The sequence below is a fragment of the Rissa tridactyla genome, chromosome 2 (assembly GCF_028500815.1).
Source record: "Rissa tridactyla isolate bRisTri1 chromosome 2, bRisTri1.patW.cur.20221130, whole genome shotgun sequence".
In the NCBI taxonomy this organism is placed as follows: Eukaryota; Metazoa; Chordata; class Aves; order Charadriiformes; family Laridae; genus Rissa; species Rissa tridactyla.
This window is the reverse complement of record NC_071467.1, coordinates 29,682,207-29,708,378: the sequence shown is the minus strand read 5'-3', so window position 1 is coordinate 29,708,378 and position 26,172 is coordinate 29,682,207. Positions and strand designations below refer to the sequence as shown.

The following is a 26,172-nucleotide window of genomic DNA, read 5'->3' as shown; positions in this document are numbered from 1 at the left end:
GGAAGATGTGTTAAATCTTTGAAGTGCTGAAGGATAAATCTGTCTGTATATTTCTGTGTACCTTGCCCACAACACGGGTCTTGGATCTTGCCGGATTAGTCTCTGATGCTCACTTAGATTTTCCTTTGCTGACCTGCATCGCCATGCTCAGTGTCCTCGTGGTTGCTTCTACCAACTTTCTAGCCTGCCATGATAGCTGTGGTAGCTTGCCACAGAGGAGTTAAAGAACCATTGATTATTTGATCAGTTCTAAAGAAAGTATTAAAAATAGCAGTGGACCTACCTGATCTCCCCAAATACAGCTCCTGCTCTGAGTGTAACCAGAACTTTTGTACCATCGGGGCCTCCAAGGACTTGAACTTCACCCTGTTTGATGATGTACATCTCTCTGCCGATCTCTCCCTGGGAACACAAATACATAAGATCTCATGTTTTATTAAAATGATCTGACAAACTCTTTAAATATCTTTCCGCTTTCTTATACACAAGTTTACTGGTATGATGGAGAAATAAACGTTTGCGCTACTTTTCCTTAGCACAAGCGCAAGGACTGACTCTGGCAGATATAACTGTGACGTGGGACAATAATTGAACAGGAGTAAAACTATCTAGGCCAGCTTGGAGAAAGAAGACCAGATAATAATCAGGTTTGTAGCTGTTCATTTCCATCAGCTGTTCAAGTTGTTCCATCAACTAAAGGACTTCAGCAGCATATTTAATAACAAGGAAGTGCAAAAGAGCCTATGCTTCATGGCCTAAAAAGTGTATTTTCTACATTTTTTGATAATTCCACTTACTAGTTTCTGAATACACAAACGAAGCACATGCAGAGCATCATAGATTGAAATCTGTAGGCTAGGTTTGTATGTATATACGTATAAAAAAATAAACTTGCTTCATTTTAAATATTAACACTTCATGATGTATCATTAGATAAGCCATATTTTACTTTCCCATATTGCTATAATTTTATGTTTGATAATATAAGTAATAAAAACCATATTGTCTTGTTCTAAGTTGAAACTTGAGAGCACTTTTGTTATTATTACAAAGAGTACCTTAATTATTTTCATGCTACCGAATTCATTGAGGATTAATTTTATTTAAAGGACACTGTTGACCGATATGTGAACTCTTTTTCTAAAATATATACTATAATTATTCTTTGAAAGAGAAAACAATGCTCACCTTTTTGCAGACATAGTCACCAGGTAAATACACAATGGATTTCAACCTTAGCAGCATGTCATATATCATCTGGGTATCGCACCCCTGTTAAAAGAGTTAGAATTGATTGCTCTATTAATTCAGTAACACAAGTGATTATTAGTGCTTACACTGGGCAGCAAAACCCAACAACCCATGAATGATCCATGGGATCGTGGGTCCAGGGATTCATAAGTGGAATGCAGACTCAAAATATCATAAGGATCAGCTTTTAGAGCAGAGAAAAGACTGAAAGAATTGTCACTTCAGATACTTAAAAAGTTCCTTTTGGGTTGAACATCTCTTCACTTTTTATGAACTAAGCTTCTGTACTTCTAAATTTGCTATGGAAGCTCAGTTAGGGCTATGTTCACAGATTTATGGGTCTCTTATGTGATTTTTTTTTTTTTTTAATACTGTTCCAGGGAAAAAAAAACAGATCATGTCAAATGTTGGTATGAATCTATGAATTCCATGTCTTCAGCGAATATGTCAGAAACCATGCAGAATGTAATGTTTATACAGAGATACTATGTGATTTTTTTGCAATTATCCTAACAAACAAATTAGTGTTAAGGTTAGTGTCTCCTGCCTTTTGTTGTCAAAAATCGAACCTTAACTACCACATTTAAGTTGTTTTTCTGGAAAACTATCGTGATGACAAAGAGAAAGCTCCTTTGCGCAAAGCATTACTAAAAAGTAGCATTCACTACATCAAAGTTGTGTTGCTGGAACACACAGCGCTAGTGATCTCTCAGGCAGTGCTAGGCGGTATACAGCAAGGCAAGGTGGACTGTATTAAAAAATACAGTCTTGTATGTCTGATTCTTGAGGTTAGTTATACTCTGAAATCACTTACAGTCTGATGATAACATCAGCTTTAATATAGCAATACAAAAAGTCTGGTTCTTAATCTCATTTGCCTTTTTTTTTAAATCTCTGCTTTGACACAAAAAATTCAAAGGCTTTGTCCTGACTTGTCTCCATTGACTGAGATACTTCTTAGGCCTATTTTGCCTTGCATATTAACAAACATGTTCTTAAATGTTGCAAGATGCGCAATACAAGGTTTCTGTCTCAGGAATACCACACATTTCTGCATTCTCCTGTAAAACTACTTGCTTTGAATAAGTCAACTTTATTGACAATGGCAAAGTTCACATCAATTGCAATGGCTAATTGCATTTTGGTTGGCATCTGCTCCAGTAATTCTGATTCATCTGTAAAAGAAACAAAAAAAGAAAAAGCAAACTCAGTTAGAAAATATAAAGGAAGAATGAAAGAGTGTCCTTAAAAATGAGCATTGTACAGAAAAATAACTTAATCCAGCTATTCCAGCATTTATGATTTCAAATAAGGAAGCTGCTAATATGCTTTTGTCTTTTAAGTTACATATCGTGTCTAAAGTTACAACCAGAACATCATATAAATGAATAGAATGTATAAAGTAGTAAGCGTCATATTGCTTTTTCTTCTCTAAAGTAGAGAGTAAAGAGTTTTTTTCTTTTCTAAAGTAAAGTGAATACCCTCCTCTCACTTCTTGCATGCAATTCAGAAAAGGAGAAATGTGAATTTCACCCTATATCTGTATCTCTGCAACCACTCTCCCTTGGAGCTGCTACGTAACTGGAATTGGAAAGCCTTACCCAGCATTCCCTGAGAGTCCCACGTGTATTCATACCAGGTTCGAACACGATTTTGGACAATTCTTGGAATAGAGTAAGTGTTCATATAGGAGACAGTGTTGTCCATACAGGAACGGTAGTAGTTCTGTCCTGCTGTAGCTGCTCCAATTACATCTCTCATCTGCAAACATCAGTGGTTGTTACTACACATTTCAGCAAAAATAGCCTTGATTTGAATATCTTGTCAACAACATATGAAAAGAATAAAACACTCGTTTGCAAAATCACTGATTATATATTCAGCTGCGTGTTTTGAATAGGGGCTTCATCCGCTTTTTTAGAAGCATTACAGATTTAATCTAGTTGTGTTGGCAAGCCTATGTTTATGATTTTAAAGGAATCATTTGTGGGTTTTAGCTTATTCTTCTGTCTCATATTTCTGGACATGGATGAAAAATATAGATAATGCTTTTCTTAAAAATCCATAATAGAGCTACTCCGCATTTGATGTGCAATGCAAGTCAGAAGTAAAGCAAATTGGGCTAAATTTTTCTAATAACGTCAGCTGGCACCACTAGAATTAAGATCTTTCCACTGTTCAAATAGTTAAGAGAATCTAGATTAATCCTAAAAATGCACTTTGACCTGAAAGGTCACCTTGAAGATTTTAGTGCAGGAACATCATTTAACGTTCCAATACAAATGTAATTTAGATTTTAAAAAGTGTATGAGTTAATGTTCATAGATATTCCTTCTTCAAAAGCATGACTATCTAGACGTGTTTGTAGTAGAACAGCTTCATATTGCAGTGGCCAAGGATTAGCGTGCCGGTGGGCTGAATTCTGCATTTTATTACAGAGATGCAATTGATTGCAGTAGGAATAACAATTTTTAGGCAAGTGTGCCAAACCAGGAATAACTCAGTACTTGTAAGGGCTCTTTATAAACAGGAATTATAACAAACTGCGATGAAGCTGTTTGTGTGTTAAGATTTAAGGTTTGAGTCTGCAAATGACTATACCGGTTACAAAAACTAATCTGCAGAATCTTCTTGGGGAATGGTGCTTTCATTGACAGTTATATCAATTTAGGAAAAAAAAAATTATACATACGCAAACTCTGAAGTTTAGATCAATGTACTAGAATTCAGTAGTTTTCCAGAAGAAATATTTTATAAGAAACACTTTGTTTTATTTTTGGTAATTCTTGTTCATGGAGGAATTTTAAATCCTATAGTCAAGAGTCTGTTTCATGATGGTTATCTCTTCCTGCACTTCTAAACAGCAAGAGACATATATAATTTTTCACTGTTTGATTGAACTTTTGAAATCCTGTATCCGAAATAAAAATTAAATTTAATTTTTCAGCTTTATTTTTTCATAATAATCCTTTCAATAACAAGCATGTACAAATCAAAAGGTCTGGAATGATTTCTACAGGAAACCGTGGCATTTGTTTTTCTGGGGGCAAGATATTTCACCCTATGGATCTAAAGCCCAAGTTTAATAGTTACAAGCCAGAAATATTTCAGTTATATTCATTTTTTTTCTGTGCTATGAGCTTTCTTCCCCCCCCCCACCAAAGGAGAACAAAGAGAAATAGGAAAAAGTTAATTTTCAGGTTAACAAATATATTTTAATTTATGGAAGCGAGCAGAATTCTAGTTTGAAAAATATAATGGGATTTCCATTTACAGCATTTTATTCGCAGGAGTATTGAGCATGAATTATTAATTAATTTTTACATATTAATATCATACCTACAATTGCAATTTTTATGTCAGATTTAACAGTATAATGTGAATGTCAGAAGCTGTCTCCTTGGCTGTGAGGAAGAAAAAAGGAATTATACATAGTTTTGAGAATCATCCATGTCCTGCAGAGTCTTGGCTTTAAATCAGCATGTGTGCAAAAGGGCTACAAAACTGGGAACTGATTAAACACATGTATTTGTCAGAAAAATAAGTATGGATGACAATTAAATAGAGGGACATTCAGATGGAAGCTAAACTTTTTCCCAGAACTAAACTCCGTTAAATTGAATATATTATCACTACATTACAGTAATTTGAACGTATCTAGTTATTGATTTTTTTGATGTACCTGACCAATTAAGCTGGAGAAGACAAAGACACCCAGGAAAAAATTCAGCAGTTGAAAAACTATCTCAAACAGAGTTTGTGGTTCTGGAAGGCCACCGATGGTGATTAAAGTACGAACCGCCCAGTAGTAACACCTCAGATACCTGTGGATACAGATAACATTTTTTGTTACCGCCTGTAGGTACTTATGTGGTTGAAGTTAAGTGTATACATACCAGAGCTGGGCGCCCCTTGCAGTGGTGCTTTTCAGTCCAAAAGACCTCAGCATTTTTTATAAAGGGTTATGATTTTACAAATTATACAGTTATGTAAATCATATTGGGCTGAATGTTCTCACTGGTACCAAAATAAGAATATATGGGCAACGCAGCGGTTACTTAGTGTTCTCCAGTAACTCTATGCAGCATTACAGAAGACTTCAGTAACAAATAGCCAAGGTGGACATTACAGTGTTAGAATGCTACCAGTGAAGAGGCTATGATGTTAAAAGCAGTGTAAAAGTGTTAGAGATTTCACAGAGTTTATCTGTAGCATACTAGACGCACACACATCTTAAGGTCTCTTCCATGGCTTCACTTCATGACACCAATGTGAAGCCTTATGGGGGGCACAATAAATCCAGTGTTGTCCTTCTCGTGGCCATTCATTTTCCTACCCCTTTAACCACGCCGGTCTTCCCCTCCCTCTGCTTCTGAGTACCCTTCATTGGCTCTGCCTCCTGGGTTATATCAAACAGGAGTTACAAGTTTCCACAAGCTGTGAGTTAATCCAGCATCTCCAAACCTCTTCATTTATTCAGCATTGAAAGGTTGACTCCTGCATTAACTTCTCCTAGTGGCTGGCCTCTACTACCCCTTCTATCACCTTAACAAACACTTTCTTGCCTTCTTTACTGATTTCCCTCATGCCTGGGAAGACTTGTCCGTCAATGGCTACAAAATCACCTTGTTAACACTCTTCAAGATTTTTCTCAGAACTCTCTTGATCTAGAAGCTAAATATAGCAGTGAGCAATGGTCAGTCATCGACACTCTGCTTCAACATGTGGCTGATACTGACTTCTTCCCTGTATCCATCTGCTGTCTCTCACTTCTCATACCTGAATTGTGAGCTCTTCGGCCAAAAACTTTTAGTTCTGTCTGTACAGCCCTCTTTGTACAGCCTTGCGCATGACAAAGCCCATTGCATTCAAGTGGTGTGTTTCTATTAGTGTGATAACACAAGTTTGTGAAAACAATGATGGACCTGGACAAAATGAATTTTTTTGATTTTTTGAGGATAGTCATACTAATTCTTTTTTTTTATACGCAGAGTACCTTGACATTAATAAGATTCTGTTTTAAATTTTGTGGTAGAACATGACACCACTAGTAATGCAGCATCCCCCGTACGGTGCAGGGATTCAGCAGGGATTAATTAGTTCAAACCATTGTCGTGAATGTGCTATAATTTCCTTCTTTTCTGAGCTAAGAAGTGATTGGTTTAGGAATATTTTTAAAGGCCCCAAATAATTAGAATTTGACTTCTTAAGTCTCTGTACAATCAGACTTCACTAATGATTACGAGTGGAAGTTCGTTTTCCTTACTTGTACAATGAGATTTGCTATTATTTCATCTATGAATATTGCTTCTGAAGCAATGATAATTCCTTCTATTTGTTGAATTTTATTGAGTTTGAAATAAAAAATCCAACAACAACAACAAAAAACCCCCCAAAAAACCCAAACCAGAAGAAATACCTTTGGAGATGTTTGTTTTGAAATAGCATGCATCTTCTCATGCCTACCCTGAATGTGAGGCCACCTGAGCTGCTTGCAGACTTAAGGTGTACGTTTTAATTTGATTGCTTCCACTTTTAAACTCTTCTCTTATTAAGACATGAACTTCACTCCTACTAATAAATGGTCCACGTAACAATACAATTGGAGGGTCAGTTTTGTACAAATATGACAAAATAAACTCATAATAACAACCAGTTCCAATGAGGGGTTTGGTTTTTTTTTTTTAATCACTTGAAAGTATTTCCAAGCCTTTCACTAAAATGGCAGGCTTTACCAAGCAATTGGTTTTTGCTTTTCATTACAAAGTCAGTTTTCTTCTTGATTGCAGATTACTGAAATGCAGTAACGATCATCACTTTTACCATAGTTTTCTAGTTTTAGAATTTAACAGACAGAACTGGCTGTTTTCATTCAGAGTCCTCAAGTCAAAAAACTCATTGCATATCTGCCATCATATGTTTTTTCCTTGTTAGGGATGCAAAATGAACAGCTGGATTACACCACTATAATATTTTCACTCAGGTTCAAAAAAAAACATCACCTATGCAAGCTTCCAGCAGAGTATGTATAAGTGGTAGCTTTCTCTTAGACTTCTGTAGTATAAATAAATAGTAAGAAAAAGCCTCAGATCTGTTTTGGAAGAACTGCGGATTTAAGCATAAAATGATGTCTCTAGCTTGTCTGAGGGAAATTATCATATGAAGCATATTAATATCGTATTCATTTGCCATCACTGAGAATTCTGTAGTGCTTGAAACATGTAAAATTTATGAATATAAAAGTAAAGAAATTAACATTACTTCAGTGCTGGTTACTATAGGAAATGAAAGTAATTAACCAACTCCCTCACCCCAATGGCCTTGGATGCCAGGCTTACTAAGTCCACCATGACAGACAACATAATTTTCATTCTGGGAATGTCTACAAAGAATGAAAGCAGCTCCTCAAAGGAGTTTAGGGTTCGCATTGTTCTTTGCTGTGTTGTATATCCAAAATGTGAGAGGTTGTTTTCAGACCTGCCCACCCTTTTCTGAAGGTGTAGTTAATACAGTGTATCCTTCTGTAATTTTACTTCAAAAGAAACTTTCTACTGGCAAAGTCACATGATATTCACTATCTCTTAAGCACAGGTTTTGTGTTTTCTCCATTTACTCATTGTGTTGTTTTTATTTTAATCTGAAATAAAAGTTACGCAGTTGAAACATAAAGCAGCTTTTTTTCCCTGAGAAGGAGAGAAATGAGGTTGTAAAATTTGTTTAATTTGTTAAGAACATTTTTTAAGAAAAAACAGACCCGTATTTCAACAGTATTAGCAGCTCTGCTTCCTACTAGCTAGTGTCTGGAAACCGTCTTTGCTCACCATACGGTAAGCTTACTAGCCTGCTATAAAATTACTGTTGAAGCAAACAACATGCGACAAGAAAGGGATTTTCCCTCTGCACAACATGGAGACTGTGTTTATCCTTCAGGCAATTAAACTACTAGGTTTTTCCCTAAAATAAGTCCTAGGTATGAAAACATTCAGAAACACTGCAAATAAGATACTTTGTAATATTATGCCAATAGAAATATCTTCTTCATAAAAATCCATTTCAGAATACACTAAGCTTCTTACATGGTTTTGTTAATACAGGTAAATCAAATCTTTGTGCATGTGGCTATGGGATTTTTAAGGTGATGTTCACACATTCGTTTCAGCTCAGGGAAGCATTATTTCAGGGCTATGACATTTGACTCCTCTCAGATTCCAGCCAGGATGGGTTTAAGCAGAGTAAAGAGCTGGCCTTTATAAACTCCTCTTCTGATGACCTCCTTCTTGGCATCTCTTTTTTTCTTGAGTGGGTATGATGTGGGTATGATGATCTCTGACAGAATGGTGTAAACTACAAAGCTTTCATCTAAAAAGCAAGTAGCGGGTCTGAAAGCTTTAGGTCTGACCTATGGGTTGGGCTGTGCGTTCACAGATTGTCTGCAGGCACAAAACTGCCTCTGTACAGCAAGCGCTGCGAGTGTGACACATCAGACCTATTGCAAGTGCAATGTATGGCTGATACCCACCAGACAGCTTCTAAGATGCCAGTCTTACTGCACGTTGGGCAATGCATAGCAAAGAAGTAGAGTTCTTCTGATCAGAGGGCTGGAGCACCTCTCCTATGGAGACAGGCTGAGAGAGCTGGGTTTGTTCAGCCTGGAGAAGAGAAGGCTCCAGGGAGACTTTACAGCAGCCTTCCAGTACCTGAAGGGGGCCCACAAGAAAGCTGGGGAGGGGCTGTTTGCAAGGGCAGGTAGCCATAGGATGAGGGGGAATGGTTTTAAACTAGAGCAGGGTGGGTTTAGGTTAGACATTGGGATGAAGTTCTTTACAATGAGGGTGGTGAGTTACTGGAACAGGTTGCCCAGAGACGTGGTGGAGGCCCCATCCCTGGAGACATTCAAGGCCAGGCTTGATGAGGCTCTGAGCAACCTGATCTAGTTAAAGATGTCCCTGCTTATTGCAGGGGGGTTGGACTAGATGACCTTTAAAGGTCCCTTCCAACCCAACACATTCTATGATTCTATGATTCTAGACATGCACAGTGACCATTTTCTGGGACTTCCAGATATCCACTAAGTCTGCGCCCAGAGCAGGAAGGCTGCAAGCTACAGAGAAACATATGCAGGATGCAAATATATGTCTTGATTAAAAGTTTGCAGGATAATTTTGCAGACTACTTGTGGATGACTGGCAAACAGCAGGAGAAATATACCATGAGCAAAGTGTAATGATTTGGTTTGACTAAAGTTAATGCTGACCTAGGCAGGGGTTGCATGAGAATTTTAACTTCTTAGTTTTAGTTCCCTTTATGGGCAATGATGAAAGAGACAGATACTTCCATGGGACAATTCAGAAAAATGACATTATGTTCCTGCCTTGAATAGGATTTGTCCATTTTGTCCATTTGTCCATTCTAGAGGATTTGTCCATTTTCCTGAGGAATTAGGGAAACCTATCTCTTACTGGGATAGTTAAATTAGATTGTAAATAAACACATATAGTTCAAATTTTTCACTTAGCTATCCTTATGCATTAGGAGAGACTGAGGTCTATCTGCCTATAATTATATCAAGCTCATGAGTGCAGTTTTAAAGCTGGAAACATCTTGTGTGGCTAATTTGGCTGCGTTTCAGTAGGGTAAAGCTGACTGTCTTTTGCACTTTTCAAGTCACCAGCTTCAATTGAAGGCTGGCATGCAAAAGATCTCAAATCTTTTAGACCGGCACTAACACTTTAGAGCCTGGACACAAGCTGGAAAAGAATACAGCTAGCAGAAATTTGCAAAAAGAGCTACTTTGATAACTTTGTGTGTGGTTTGAATGCTGTGTACAGCTGTTAGTTATAAATTGAAGGTCGCCAGTTAGTATGCTTGCTCAGAAACATATATATAATCAAATTGATAAGGGGAACTGTTGACTGTGTATTCTTTTTAGCCTGGAAAGGAAAGAAAAAAAGAGATCCTAGAAGTGTTAACATTTTTAGGAACTGGTTTTGGCCATAACTAGAAACTTTGTGGACACAGCAGGGATTCTACATAAAACATTCATGCAACTAAATCAGTATCAGATCATTTGCTTTGGGTCAGTGCAATCCAAGACCACTAGGATTTTGATTTTTTTTGTCAAACTGCTTACTGGCATTTTTTTTTTTTAATTAGCTAAGAAACTATGTTTGTCTTATCTTCTTTCTCAATGTGTTCCTATTCTACATGAGAACAATGACATATTTGCTCCAAATATTGGCAACTCTGACTGGTATGTGAAAGGAAATTACATCTGCGCTGCTATTCCATAATATATACACTGCAGTTCTGGTTACATTTTCTGACAGATTTGTCCTGGGTTGTTCTTAATTTCTGCTTTCCAGAGAAATGAATACACCTAGAAGTATCGTATGTTTAAATTCACATTGTATCTCCAATAATAACTAATGCTCACACAATGCCTCAAAAATCCCCAAATATTTGACAATCAGACAGTATGTCATGCCTGATTCTCTAAAGCAATGACTATGCCATACAGAAGGCATTTGCTGTTAGTGGGATACCAAGCTACACTTTATGAAATGCAGCTCAACATGGGATACTCTTTGGGGTTCCCTGTGCATGGGACTGTATAATCCAGTATGAGTTAGATACGGGCAAAAGAATAAAGTCAGTCATTCACCAACCAATGTCAACATAAGGTAGATTGATGGCTTAATGAGGCTTACATGGATATATTTCAATACGCATTTTCGTTCAGCACCTCAGTTTAATGCAGACCTTGATTTGTCAGTTTATTATTATTGTTTTAAAAAAATTCTGCCCTAAATACCATGTGATTTCAGTGTGACATCATTTGAGAAGTGTTTTTGTCTTCTCATGGAAAAGGTATCACAAAATATTAAAAAACCTGACCATTGCCTCCGGGCAAAACTGCATTGTCTGTGATCAAGCTAGCAAATAATTTCTATCAATTGTTTCCCTGGTGAAATGTAAAATATTCTTGTCCATGAAAAACAGGAAGACTTTCTTGCCTGTTCTCTAGGCTGTTCTGAAAAGGCATTAAAAACTTGAAGATCAGTCTTCAAGTAAGCGCTCCACTTTCACAGTTTTCAGGTCGATCAGTCTTAGTTACCTTATTTTTTAATTATGAGGCAAGTATTCCCAAGAATGGCATTAAGAAAAATAGCTATAACGGAAATTCGTTCTGCATTTTTCTTGTCAGATTTCTGCAAGCCTTGGTCCTGTGAATGAATACCTGTGTATAACTTCACTTACATAAGGGGTCCCGCTGAGCTCCGTGAGCCTGCTTGCACGTCTGACTGCAGGACTTAAGCTGCGTATTTCAGTGGTGTGTGGAAACTTCATCCATGTCATTTTCTTTTTGAGAGAATGCTTATTATAAAAAAATCAGTGCTGCTTTATGCAAAGTGTATGTTTTACTCTCAAAGGCTATTTTCTTACCCTTCAAGACAGTGACTTCACACCAAACTCATGAAGTCTGACAAAATTACAAGGAAGAGGAGCACATTTCCAAGAGAAACATGAAAAGTTATTTAAAGGTTGATTTATGACAGCAGTAGTGTATTATATGTGGTTTTGCAAAGAATGTAATTAATGAATAAATTGAGCTTCTGTGGCTTTAACTATGTTATAGCCTTTGAAAGGAATGACCATTCATACATCGGAACCTGCTAGATACGTTTTTATATTACTACACACAAAATATATTATGACTTAGCTATTTTCTCTTGCTTCCCCTCCATCATCTTAATGAATGTCCCTTACTTGGCACCCAGCCTAGTGCTGTCACAAGGAGTTTGTGGAAAACCAAGCCAGTATCCAGTCCTTCCCACTGGCGACACTCTGCCACATGTTTAAGCACGACCTTCTCAAAAGATCAGAGGAAGTGGGTGGAATTTTTTTTCAGATCAATCAGCACGGTGTTTAGACGGACTAAAACGTTGCATTTTAATAACACAATGTTGTGTGGCAGAAAAAAAAATCTGTGCCTCTTATTCCTTTGAGGGATTGTTCTGCAACCCTTTTAACAGCTCCCGTGTGCATATTCAATCAGTAAGTTTAATTTATGACCCTTATTGCTTACTAAATGTTTAATTAAGTTAGTGCTTAGCACTGACTCATAAACCTGTAAAAGCTGAAAGTGGTAAACTGATTATTCACTGCACCTGCCCTCCAAATACGTATTAGTGATGAAAGCAGCTAATCAGCAGTCACGGTGCTAAAAGTTTGCTATCCAAGCACTTGTAAATAAGGGCATACCCTGCAAGCATGGGAAAAGGAGGGGGGTGCAGGAAGGAGCAAAATCAACAAAAAGCTCTTGCAAGAGAAAAGAACTTACATGTTTCCTTTGCCATTGTACACCCATCTAGTGCTGCCAAGTCCTTCATAGTCTGAAGCCCAGTAATAGATGCATGCATTAATGTGCAAGATAAACAGCAAGTATCCAGTTGTTCGAATGACCCTATAAAAGTAAACAGATTCCTGTAAAACAACTTACATTTTTCCTTCCTTTTAATATGGAACCCATTGCTTTTTTGGATCAACAATGTTTGTATTAAGCATCCAATAAGTAGTTCCCCACATGTATTGACTCTGTGAAAAAATAGCTAGCAGTTACCTGTCTCTCATGTTTATCCACAGTCAAATAAACATCTTTCCTACAATATTTGACACAGGGTAGTTTTTAAATTATGGTTACCTGATGATTTTATAATTCACTTCTATGAATATTTGCATAAATGTGAAGCTATATTCATGAGGCTAGAGGGTTAATGTGTTTGCCAAACTCTGTTCAAGATAGGCTCTAAACTTGTGAACCAAAGCCAAGAAATGTCTGAGGTCAGAAATGAACTGCTTTACAAGATTCGTGCTTGGAAGCCTCCAGTAGATCTGCTAAATAGTATGATTTAGTGGATACAGTAGGAGGTATATCATTCCTAATCCCCATTCTTATGCTTATGGCCGGTTCTTTGAAGAACACCAATGATGAACTACTTACGCACCAAGCAGCTTTCTGTTTAATACAAGAATGATCTCATTGTATATCCTCTGTTCAGTGCATGGGGATCAAAAGAAAGATCTCCTGGATTTAGCTCTCCATTCAAATATTTATACAGGCAAGGGATAAATAAGCAGGACAATTACAGGACTTACCTAAACACAGGAAGACTGGTAGCTAATGAGTTTATGTGCCATAGATAGAATTCAATGCAGTTTGTAGTGCACAGTAACTGAGTGTGTGGTTTTATGAAAATTTGATAAGTTCTAACTAAGCTAGGTCTATAAACTGAGTCAATGGGATATAATACCTCTGTGGTGCTTATGTATTATGCATTCCCTTGCTGGTTCTTCAGGTGCCGTTGCATGCCCTCTTTTGCCTTTCCATGCCATTGAGCGATCTACCTATGTGTACTCTTCTTCTTTAGGATATTGACAAACGAGTGTCACTCTTCTGTTTAAATGTCGGTGTGCTTCCAGGAAAGCTCTGTTTAGGGTTGCAAGCTATTGAGATAGCCAATGTGATCTAATAATGTTGCAACATTGACCATGCTGGGTCTCATGCACAACTTTGAATCCATGCAAGTGGCCTCCTGACGTCTGAGTAAAGTTAGTGAGTGAGTGCTGAAAGCCTTTGCTACAATATATATAATATTTCTCCAGGTACATGTTGAATCTACCACAATGGGTAGATAAGATATAGTAGCTTTTGCTAGCTTTATTCCTACAAGCTCAAACTAATGAGTTTGAGAAGATAATCCACCCAGGCACATACACTTGCTGTGTAGAAGTTTAGTTTGACATTATCCAGTTAATTGGTGCCTTGTCACTCAATTGGTGACCATACCAGGATCTCAGATCAAAACAACATTGTCACATTGAAATAAAATGTAGTAGTTTATACAAACAGCTCATCTTTTTCATACTTTTTAGCTCCCATTGGTACTCTTCTCCTGTATAACAACCTCTCTTCTCCATTTGTCCTTTTTCTTTCCTTACCCTAATGCATTCTGGAAGCCAATTAAAAGATCTTTGCCATATAAATGTTTTTACCAATGAGCACCTCTAAAACTGCGAATTGGTGTTTTCTGAAGTATGTTTTAAAGCAGTGTATCAGGGCATGGCATGACATACTTAATAGGTGTTTTTGCACATACAAAATATAACATTTTGTTAGCACAGTCTGCAGGCATTTTTTTTTCCTACCACAAACCTTAACAATGCACTGATGGGAAAGCCTATAGATAATAAACTGTCAATACTGTTAGCCCTATATATGCTAAGCAATATTGAAGTCCATGTGCTCTACCATTGTTTTTCTGCACATCTTCGGTGGGATTTAAAATTGCATTTGAGTTATGAAGTATGCTCTATTTCACACATTTCAGGTTTCTGACCTCTTAAGAGTATGAGGTAAAAAATTGATTCAATTTGTGATATTTACATTCTTCAAGTGATTTAATATTGGAAAACATAAGCAGGTCTGTGACCAGGAAGCAAAGACACAAACAGCAACACACATTTGTGGCAATCAACCACAAATGTCCATGGTTGGTTGGATGGACCAACTGTACCATGCTACAAAACTGTCTAAACTAACGAGGCAGAAGAGCTTTGCCGAGTAACTGGCTCTGTCTTTCCAGCACTTTGTGTATTTTTACAGGACCAGTGAGGTCTTGCTGTGTGTGTCTTAACATTTCTAAATGAGCATCTACTCTGTTTTTCAACACACAAATCAACATCACTTCCTTCAAAGTTAAGCTATTTTGAAGACACATGCATCCCATTCTCAACTTGTCCTTTAAAGAACCATTTCCCATTTCATACTCTTATACAGTGCGAAACTCTGTCCTTTGCAAAATTATCTATTTGGGTGAAAATGGGCATTCTAATTTGATCCCATTTCTTTGAAATCCATATATACACAACATTATTGATATATACAAACTAATGACTTGATTCAAAACCATCCATATTAGTAGTCTGCCTCTCCCAATACTCACAGCAGTAGGATATACAGAAGGGTCATTGCATTATGACTCCAAAGCAAAGGACATATTATGGAAAGTAATTAATTTTAAAAGTTCTCAACATTAGAAAACTTTAAAAAATATAAGCAAGACAGATGAAAGTAATTCTTTTTAATGATGCTAGAAATTTGAGACAATAGGGAGGCGGTGATTCAGAAACTAAAAAGCGATTTCTTCATCTTGTGGAAACTCAGAGAAGTCTTCTCTTGTATCAACAAGAATTTAAACAAAGAAAACCAAAACCAAAACCAAAACCAAACCACAAAAGACTCTTCAATAAGTGAAAGGAGGGGGCAATGTAAGAATGAGCTTTGTGAAGGTCCGCATCTGAAAAATACTTTATCAGACCTTCCAAACTTCTAAGTTTTGTTTTATTTCACAGGTATATGAAAATATGAAAGAGATGATGTTCCAACCTCCTTTTCAAATTTTAGAGTTTCTAAATCTCATAAACTATCTCATTCGTAATGTATAAATTCCAAGTCTACCATTTAAGTGCAATAATCTATGAAATAGAATAAAATGATAAAGAACAGATTCCTATTTTTGCTGCAGCAGTGCCCAGGAACAATATATGGCCCAAAATTAGGACAGGAAAAATAAAATCTGTTGGCATAGTAATTGCACATGGTAAACTAGGGATGATGACACTGTTAGTAGATGACAAAAATGGTGGCACAGTAGCTGGGTTCTCTTGGGTCTTAGCAGCATTACTGACTGTTGATGGGCCTATGACGGACCATGGACTGCTTAAGTTGGATCCAAAATTCTTCTAGTAAACGCAGAAAGTGAGAACACAGTGCAGCAGACAACAGTTATAGTCACTATTTGAGATTTGTTCTGGATTGATTCTCATTCCAAGTTTAGTCAATGCAGAGGAAGATCAAGTTTCTGTATATGCCAGGTTCATGGTGAGAACGTATTTGAAGAAAGATGTTGACACAGGCTCAAGCTCATGACTCTTATTAAGTTCAAATAAACAACTACTGGGGATTTGGCACTGTTATTAGCAACGTAAAGAAACATTCTTTAGCTCTTTCACTAAGGAAACTTCTGGTACTTCTGATCAGTTAAATTTTGACAGGAGCCTCAGTTTGGTGAACATTTTGCCTGAAGCAGGCCAGCTGAACTGAGTTAGATTTCGTATGTGAGTGAAGCTTTACATTTATTATTTTAATGATTAAAAGACAGATATTAAAAAAAAAATCTTGAACTTTTAAAGCTGTATCATATTCCATCCAGTGCTTCACTAACAACTCATGAAACCAAATGAAATGCATTCTATGCCAAGCTTTGCATGCTACAAGAGTTAAAAAAGCACATACCTGTATATGTATGCTTTGTCCAGGATAGCTTCCAAACGATCATTGAACTCAAAGAATGTGTTATGCTGAATGGAAAACAAATTAAGTAATCCAATCACTATTCCTCACCACACATCTTTTTCTAATAGTACTGATATTAATTCACATACACATCTGGAAAATAACGGATTTTTCAGTAGTCTGACTTTCTTTAAACATTTAACTAAAAGGTGAACTGCAAAGCAGAGATGAAAATTGCGTTAAACATTGTTTTGTGTGTTGAATGTCTCATTAATCTGATTGTAGAAATAGCTTTGCTGTTTAGGTCAGACTGCTGCAGATGAATGACTTCTACTTCCCCAAAGATATGTAATTGCTTGGGCAACTTTATCAGGGAGAATTACACACATAAAAAAACCTTTTTTACTCTTTCTGAAATTCCAGTAATTCTCAGTAAGTGATTGTATGTATTAACAACCACATACTAGGTGATAACCATGTAGTAACAATTCCTCCTGTTAATTATTTGTAGTTTAGTTATAGCCCTTCATATTCACATGTAGCTTTTTTCTTTGTTTGTATTCGGTACATATCTGTTTGCCTAACACGAGGTACTGTTTAACTGTTCATTCTTTCATATTGTTTTGGTTCTAATTTATGGAATTTTGAAGTTTTGTTGAAAACTGAAGTGAAGAGCACCCTCATTTTATTCTCAGAGTTCTTGTTCCCCCTCCAACTTTAAATGAAAGCCAATTCTTTGTCAATGTATTGCTTGTATTTACCCACAGAATGGCCTGCTAGGTACCATGAAATGCAGGGAGAGAGCTGTTGCCTAATCCCTTCTCAGTCCCTTCATTGCACAACACCAGCTGTCTTTGGAATTGATAACAAAAGTGGGTTTATGATTGTTAAGTATGCTGAGTATAGTTGTCCTTAAAATTCCCTCCTTTGTTTTTAAGCACCTGACATTATCAACAGAAGAGGAAGATACATTGGCATTAATTAGTCATCTTTGAAAACTAAACAGATAATTTAAGAATAATCTAATTTAAATGAAGGAAACAAACCAGTGTTAATCACAAAACACCTTTTGAAAGCAGGAAATAATAATGTCAGAATAAAAATAAGATAATAAGGGTTTCATTTGGCTAAATTATATCTTGTATTTTTTGTTGGTTTGTTTACTGACATTGTATCTTATCCTGAAGATATTTTCCAATTTCTAAATTTCATATTCCTAGATATTGTAAACAACTTTCCATTGGGTTATAAAAGTATTTTTGTGTGGTTAACCATCCATCACTAACATAGATCTTACCTTTAGCATCCTATTTGCTCTAAATGCTGGGTTAAATCCGAAGAAAAAGTATAAAACTTCAAATGGCAATATTGATAACACATCGAGCTGTTGAAGAGCAGAGAGGTCAATTTAAACTTCACAATAATCATAATGCATTTACTTGCTGTCAAAAAGCTACTTAGATTGTATCATGATTGAGTATAATGTTTGAACAGTCAGCACGCTAAGCCTCTGACTTCCAAAATACTGGCAGGCAAGATTATCGCCTTGAAAACCCCAGCAGCTTTGCTCTGCCCTGCTTCTAAGTCCCCTGTGCCTGAGATTTTCATCTGTTTCATGGGGTTTATTAACAGTAGCTCAGATGTTTGATTACTAATACATTCTGCTATTTCAATTATAGTTCTAACAAGACTAAAATGTGGCTGATGAGTAGAGGTGGGGAGAGCACTCCACAAGCACTTCTTAGTAGTCTTACGACTTTTAAAACCAGGCTGCCATTTGTGGGAACACGATGAACTAGACTCCTTGCTTGCAACCTGCAGAAGTCGTGTTCAGACAACAGATTCATGGTAGGATGGCAAGTTCGGATTATTTTTTTTTTTTAATAGATATTGTCTTTTGTTATATTTGGATGCTTCTCCTTCCCATACCACTAAGATTTTCAACATCTCCCTGCAGTACATCACTGTGTCATCACTCTTCTTATCTGCCTACTTTATTCTTTATTCTGGGGGGACCTTATCAACACTTATAAATACTTAAAGGATGGGTGTCAGGAGGATGGGGCCAGGGTCTTTTCAGTGGTGCCCAGTGACAGGACAAGAGGTAAGGGGCACAAACTTCAACATAGGAAGTTCTATCTAAACATGAGAAGGAACTTCCTTACTTGGAAAGTGACAGAGCACTGGAACAGGCTGCCCAGAGAGGTGATGGAGTCTCCAACTCTGGAGACATTCAAAACTCTCCTGGACGCGTTCCTGTGCAACCTGCTGTAGGTGACCCTGCTCTAGCAGGGGGGTTGGACTAGATGATCTCCAGAGGTCCCTTCCAACCCCTATCATTCTGTGATTCAGTGATTCTTTCCAAGAATTCTGTGGAGAGAAGGAAAGCTGTGGCAAACTTGGCTTTGCCTTTTTAAAGATCTTGTGATGCCTTGCTCCGTTGCTGATATTATTTGGGAACAAAACAGGGATGTGGAACTGTTGGCTTCATCTCACTGTAATCAGAAATGCCTTTGCCCCGGGAGACATAACTTGTGTTGGCAGCAACTAGTCTGCAGCACCAATCTTTTATTCCATGCAAGTAAGATGCAGTTAATACCTGAACTCTGTGAAAAAAGCATACCAAACCAAAAAATTGATTGAGGACAAACTGCCTTTTATGGCTTCTCTCCCTCTCTCAGACATATGTCTAAGAGGAAGCAAAATTTAGTCAGAAGTGCTTTAATATCAGTAACTGTTAATTAATACTTAATCATATGTCAAATTCCCAGATTATATCTCTATCTTGCATTTGGTTAGAACACTTGACTCCCAGTTTCACTAAACTGTCATTAGTTTCTGCAGAAATCAAGAGCACTAAACATACTGCAGGTGTGAACTTGAAATAAAACCATACATATCCACTTAGTTCTCTTGCTGTATGTTTGACTCTGTTCTACTCACTTCCTTGTATAGTGTATATTTCCTGCACTTTTGGATAGCTTAACCTCAAGTATATAAGTAGTAATACCCCAGTCACTGAGAGAAATTTAACTCTGAAATGAGGCAGGTGCAAAAGTATTTACCGAAGAGAAGGGGGCAATAACTGAGATTTGAGGGACGAGGGCTCAGTGTCACAAAGCTGGATGTGCATCAGGAATTCAATAGAGTACCTATCCTCTGTTGGCAAAAAACAATATTTAGGAACAAAATGAAAAATTTTCCTAATTCAAATGCATCTTTGTTTTTACAGAGTGCAATAAGCATCAAAAATCTTTGTTTGAATTTTTGTTTGCTTGTGTGAGTGATGACCTATTCAGTACCACACATGAGAGTTAACTGAATGGAGTCATAATTTAAATTCAAGATTTATTATTTTGTTTAATGGATCCTGGCAAACTGTGCTATTGTCTTTCAGTGTGTGCGGGGATGACCTTGTACAAATTCATCAAAACAAAGAATTTAATTAATTCTATTTAATTTATTTATTATTATTCAAAATTAATATTCTGTTTTACGAGTAAGCACTATTTATGAAGATGGCGATCTTCAGCTGGTGAGCACTGACCTGCCATCAAGCCAATGCTTTCTGCTGATGTTCTTAAACCAACAGTGATTTTCAGTGAATGAAAAAAATCCCATGAAATCCTACAGCCAGAACTTACATATTCACATCAGTGACACAGGGGCTGCTTACCCGAAACTTCATAGAGCTGTGGTAGAATTTCTTCATTTCCACTTTGTCTGTCTACAGTGATAACAAAAGCAGAAAAAGGCATAGTCAAGAACAGAATGTCAAGAATGAGCCTCTGGTACTCGACAATAATAATGATAATAATGATAATGATAATAATAATCTTCTGATAGTAGGGATGATGACAGTTATATTAATGATGGTCTAAAAGTATGAATGGACAAATATCTGTAGGAAGAAGTAGTACTTTTATTAGACGAGTTTACATTAAACCAGATTTTATTAGACCTACTTGAAAAAATCAGGTTTGAGGTTTCTCTGATTTTTTCCAAGTCCGGCTTTTGCTCTAGCAAATTATCTTATATTTTTCCCACAGATTTTCCCGCTCAAGACACCTCCACCAGTTGGTGCTTGACCCAGACCCCTTCAATTTCAGGGCCAAAACCTCTATTTGACTTCAGTGGTTCCAAGAAAAATGCAAAGAATGTTTCCGATGGTGCTGTACAAAATTAGCTCTTTGAAAGCTAGCATTAACATGCTACCATTATTAGCATTATAATAATCAACATTGCATTCATTACTAATGATTAGCTATTTATTTTTAAATTGCTCTCCATGGGAACTGATGCTAATACCTTAATAAGAAAGGGTAATCACAAGTATCTAAAGAAATGTATCTATTATTATACTTTCTGTATTTATACCAGGGACACTTTAAAAATAACTTTAAAATATTAAGGATAGTTCCGTGCCAACTTTTTACTGTTATCAGTTTAAGCATTAAACTAAATGCAGGAGATCAGGCAGTAGATGATCTCTTCACACTCTAAAATCTATGCATTTTACAAACAGCTTCAAGTGAAATACCCGATAAGCTTTCTACGCTAGAGTTTTAACCTTGTTCATAAAACTTGAGTTTTGTGGGATTTAGGCAAGATTGCCAGTTACTGAATGTCTTGACATGGAAAAATACATTACACTGCACTGCATTTAATATCAACCCAAACTATATTTGCATATTTTTATCTGAGATTCCTTTGTAAAGGTATCAGTAATATCTTGTATGCACAATGTGTAACATCTTGTGTAAAAGCACTGAACTAAAGCTAGTTCCAAATTACATTTGAGGATATATAATTTTGAATTTTATGTCTATTGGACACAGTAATCAGTGGTACTGATGAACCACTGAAGTAATCTAAACTAATTTTTTTCCACATTAGGTATTCTTCCATAGGAAGGTAAAGAATCAAAAGTAGGGAAGATTTTAAAGAAAAATTAACATTCTAGATGCCCTTTTGATATATTAAGGGCAAGATTTACCTTTTTTCAGGTACTTGCTTACAGTTTTATTTTCCATTTTTCTATAAAAAATCGCACAAAAATAGTAGCAAGAAGCAAAATTGAATGTACAATACAATATCTCAAATATCTCAAATAAATTCTTTTCAAAGCATCCTGAAATTACAGGGGTTTGCTCTGATTTTGGCAAAAAACCCACACAATCTCACAATCTGTAACAAAACACAGGTATCCTGTCCAGCCCTAGCAGAATACCACTTCAACTACGATTCTTACACAAGGTGAATAGAAAGCTGAAAGTTCCACACGAACATACAAACACATGCATACATGTATGAGTACATAGATTCCAGTGAAGCTGCACCAATTTACTCTTGATGAGAAAGAGCTTTATGCCTGTTCCGACTGCTCTCATCTGTTACTTTCAAAACTGCTTTTTCTTTTAAGTATCTAGACAATGAATATATTTTGTTCTTCAAAATTAAGATAATGGAATGTCAGTGAAGAACATAGCTATCCTTTGATTAATAAAGTTTCGTAATTTTGACATAGCAGGAAAAAGTGCGTCAGATTAGAGGGAGTTTCTATAATGTACACTACAACTACTACCCGTGGAAATCCCACTTCCAATACTTACTATTATATCTCCACCTTTTAAAAATTGCACGCGGGGCTGGAAAATCAGTAAGTCACACAGGTAGCAGATATCACAAATGAAGTCTATGGTAAACCAATATATTATATTACTTGGGGTTTGATATGGAAACACAAAGCGAAGGGGAATAAACCAGCAATTCCAATTATAGGCGACTGTCACAAGCATGAGCCATGCTACGTAACGGCGATCTGAAAGTAAAAAACATTGAATTTACAGCCATGAACTTAGAATCTTTTCTCATTCTTTTAGACACATTTATTGTACTGCAGTCTCTGGGAACGTTTCTGTTCAGAGCAATCTACCAGTCACCCTTTTTCAATGGCACAGGCTGCTAAAGCGATACAGCTTGGAACTAGGAGTCACACAAAGAATTTGAAAAAGGGAAAAAAGATGAGTTTATGAGAGCGTATAGAATTTAATGCATCTGAAGAAACTCAAAACATTTTGCATGCTGCTGGTGCATGTTATAACTGACAAAAGAATTATTTGGCCGTAATGAATGGGACAAATTCTAGATCAAGAATCAGAAGACTTGTTTTTTAATTGTCGTTTTGCATACCAGCTTTGTGCATACCATCTTTACAACTGTTATCACTTTTCATGTCTTTTCCCTGTTTGGAATAAATGTTCTTTAGGGCAGGATCTATGTGTCCCTCTGAGTTGTGAACTGGAATGTGGATCTTACAGCGGTTCACAGGTACTATGTAATAGCAGGTCACTTCGGTATGCCTTTTACCCCATTCTATTGCATGGCTTTTAATTTACCTGTGTATGAGTCTATGCTGTCTGGTAGCCGCAGATACTCCATGTATTTCTTCAGTGGAGGTTTTTTGAATTTGCAGCACAGCATGTCACAGTAATGATCCTCCTCTGGCTTTGCTTCTGCATCCTCTTTCTTTTCTTCTTTTTTTTCTTCTTTTGGTGGGGGTGGAGGCTTCTTCTTTGATGGTGCTAGCCACAGAATGGCATAGAGGGTGACATTTTAATAATGGCTTAATTATTACACCCTGGTTTAACATGTACAAGAGCCTCACCATGTTAAAAACTCTTCTAAAAACACTTGGCAGTGACTAAAGCTACAATTCATTATAATACTGAATGCATTAGAAAACAGATTGGAAAATAAAATCACCACTGATATGATCATGTACATTTTCTATCAAGAACGTGGTACTTCATGTTACAGAGTGCAATATATATATTACTGTATTTCCTTGGACAGTGACCACAAGTAATGCCATAAAAGACTGACAAGAAATAAGGTAATTCATAATTTAGCATTCATTAGTGCCACTGGGCATCTCTCTTTGCGTGACTGTTTCAAATAACACATGCAGTGAGGATGGAAATAAGAAAAGATGTCTGTGCCATGGGCTGATCTCTCCCCTCTCCTGAGAACAGATATACAAGATACAGCAGGTGAAACTAATGGGAAGCCTATGGTTTTGTATGTTTCTGGGCTTACAAAAGTCTTGGGGCACCTCTTTGACCCCAGTTCTTCTGTCTTTGGGACAGATAATTTTTTTCCACATATTTGTCCCATTATGGTGGCTTTAGCTCTGAGTAAGATACACAGTCCCAGCAGTAAACTGGCAAACTGGATTTATAATGATTTGGGAAATAAATGATTGCAAGTTCTACAAAGAGAACAAAGAAATATATACATATATATTTTTTTAAAGTAATTCCTTTATGAGCTGGTATAGTTTATATTACTTCAGGCGCTATTTTTTCCAGCTTATTAAAAACCAGGTAAGCAATAAAGAGCTTCTAAAATATGTAGAATATAAAATCACCACACTCAATTCTTTGTGAAAAGGAAAAAAAAAAAAGGTTGAACTTTCCTCTAAAAAGGGAAAATATTGTATTTGTTTTATGTTTCATATTTTGTCAAAAGTAAATGTTTAATTAATTTCGGATGAGTTTGCTCTATTTGAAGCATGTGCTCAGAGTCATCGGTGTGTCTGGAAGATTGCTGCCATGGCCAAAATTTTACTTACTTTCATACAGTAAATCTAATCTCAGAGTGACTAATATGTACTTATAAGATATATGTGTTTCTTCGTATGTTTCAGATTCATTTGCATGAAGAAACATATCTGGGAGCTATTTTAATATACATAAAACTACTTGACAGGGATGATTCTAGACATTGCCCAAAATTTTTTACCCAAATTCTTTAGTCATGTGGTTCAAAGGGAGCTCGTACCTAAGGACCTGGTTTACTGTACACTAATATGGATATTGACTTCAACGGGCACAAACATCCATTTCAGTGGGTAAACACGCCATACTTACTCAAAAATTTTATGACAGTATTTTCTATTCCCACAAAATAATTTTCATTTTTAAACTCAGCAAATGGACAGCTATTTCTGGAGTCACTTACAAGCTGTAGGACTGCCCTCAGGGGAAGACAGCAGAGGGTCTTTCAGCTTTTCCTTATAGACTGTTGCCCTTTCGCGCATTCTTCTGACAATCTGTTGAAGTTGGGCATCAGCATACTCATTTGTTTGGAAACCTGAAGGTGTTGGCTTCTGTGTTCTAGTTAAAACAAAAGGAAAAAAGCTGAATATACTGGAAACCACTGGAAGGACACAGTGCTAAATCTACTTCTGAGCAGAAGTCAGACATTAAGACTGGATCATTATTTGCCACACTGCTTATCCAAATCACTTAGTTCATGGTAAATGGACACCTGAGTTAACTGCTTATGTCAACTGATATTTCTGGCTACGTGCAGCAGTCTACACGATATTTCAGGCAGATATTTCTCTGTATAGACCACTACACTAATGACTTCCCACTGCTGCTTTTCACCAAGTTCTACTGTGGCTAATTAAGGCCTAGAACTTATCTTGTGTATTTGCTAAGAAGCAAGCTCTTACCATCTGTGCATAAAAATGTGCTCATTATTATATGGTAATATCCTAATGATGACAGGGCATAACTGAGTTAAAGACTGTGATGTGCAGGTAGGGGAGGAGAGACTATGCTTACTTTATGCTTCTTAATCTCGGGAAAATTGATTTAATATCATTTTTGTAATGGATATCAGCTAATATGATGTAAAAATTGCATGTTTTACCAAGTGGAAACAAACCACTGGTGTTCCTGATGAAGCTTCTTCTGTTTCCTGTAAGAAGTTCCCCACTGCGTGTTTGCTCAGGGTCATAGTAACACTGAGCTGATGTTCCGGCACTCACAGCATTTCTTCAAACCTGAGGATGGTTCATTTTCAAACGCCTACATTCTCATATTCTGCACCAAAACTAATGCTTGATCAACTCTTTTGAAATTTCATCCTCAATTACTTGTTAGTATCCAATTATGCAAACTGGGGCTGTTTTGGAGTGCCACCTATCTGGCAGCTGGGCCATGCATTTGGACTTCCTCTATGTGGAGACCAGGATATAGGGTTTCTCCTGTATCCTAGACTCAACACTTTTCATCTGGTGTCGCACACTGGTGTCAGAGCTGCCTGGAAACAGCAGTGACCGGTGCAGAGCAGCTTGAGACTTTCTCCCACACAGGTCACAACTGCCGCCCCTGTACCGAAACCCTGACAGCTATGCCAGGAGCTATACAGGGAGTACAGCAGAGAATTGTTCTTTCTTTCTTGTCAGTTTTTCAGCTCTGTCCCAAATTCCATGGTGACGTGGATGTTACAGCAAGAGAAGAAGCAGGCCAAGAATGAGGCGCGCCTGAAATTTCCAGATTCTTGAGAAGAGCTTCCCAAAGATGAGTAGAGGGAAAGTGGTGTGACAATGTCTTGGGTAGGGAAGAAATTAAAAACACTCCAAGTGATCTTTGAATAAACACCATGTCTCCTCAAGACCTGAATCTACTTTGAAGTTCCCAACAGAAGGAGCTGTAACTAAAAAAGGAGAGTGTCAGAGTGGGATGCGTGTAGCTTTTTGAGAAACACAGTTT

The 26,172-nt window shown here is 36.9% G+C and overlaps 1 protein-coding gene across 1 annotated transcript in view; it reads right to left on the bottom strand.

The window, feature by feature from the left end:
* Nucleotides 1-26,172, bottom strand: part of CNGB3 (cyclic nucleotide gated channel subunit beta 3) — a 65,872-nt gene that overhangs the window by 10,718 nt on the left and 28,982 nt on the right. The window contains exons 4-15 of the mRNA XM_054190859.1: nt 24,629-24,783; nt 23,005-23,190; nt 22,219-22,427; nt 20,283-20,333; nt 17,904-17,990; nt 16,607-16,671; nt 12,593-12,715; nt 4,934-5,075; nt 2,853-3,012; nt 2,329-2,426; nt 1,189-1,272; nt 284-402 (exon numbers count right to left, since the gene is read on the bottom strand). Coding sequence (XP_054046834.1) covers nt 284-402; nt 1,189-1,272; nt 2,329-2,426; nt 2,853-3,012; nt 4,934-5,075; nt 12,593-12,715; nt 16,607-16,671; nt 17,904-17,990; nt 20,283-20,333; nt 22,219-22,427; nt 23,005-23,190; nt 24,629-24,783 — 1,479 coding nt within the window. The remainder of the gene's footprint in view (nt 1-283; nt 403-1,188; nt 1,273-2,328; nt 2,427-2,852; nt 3,013-4,933; nt 5,076-12,592; nt 12,716-16,606; nt 16,672-17,903; nt 17,991-20,282; nt 20,334-22,218; nt 22,428-23,004; nt 23,191-24,628; nt 24,784-26,172) is intronic.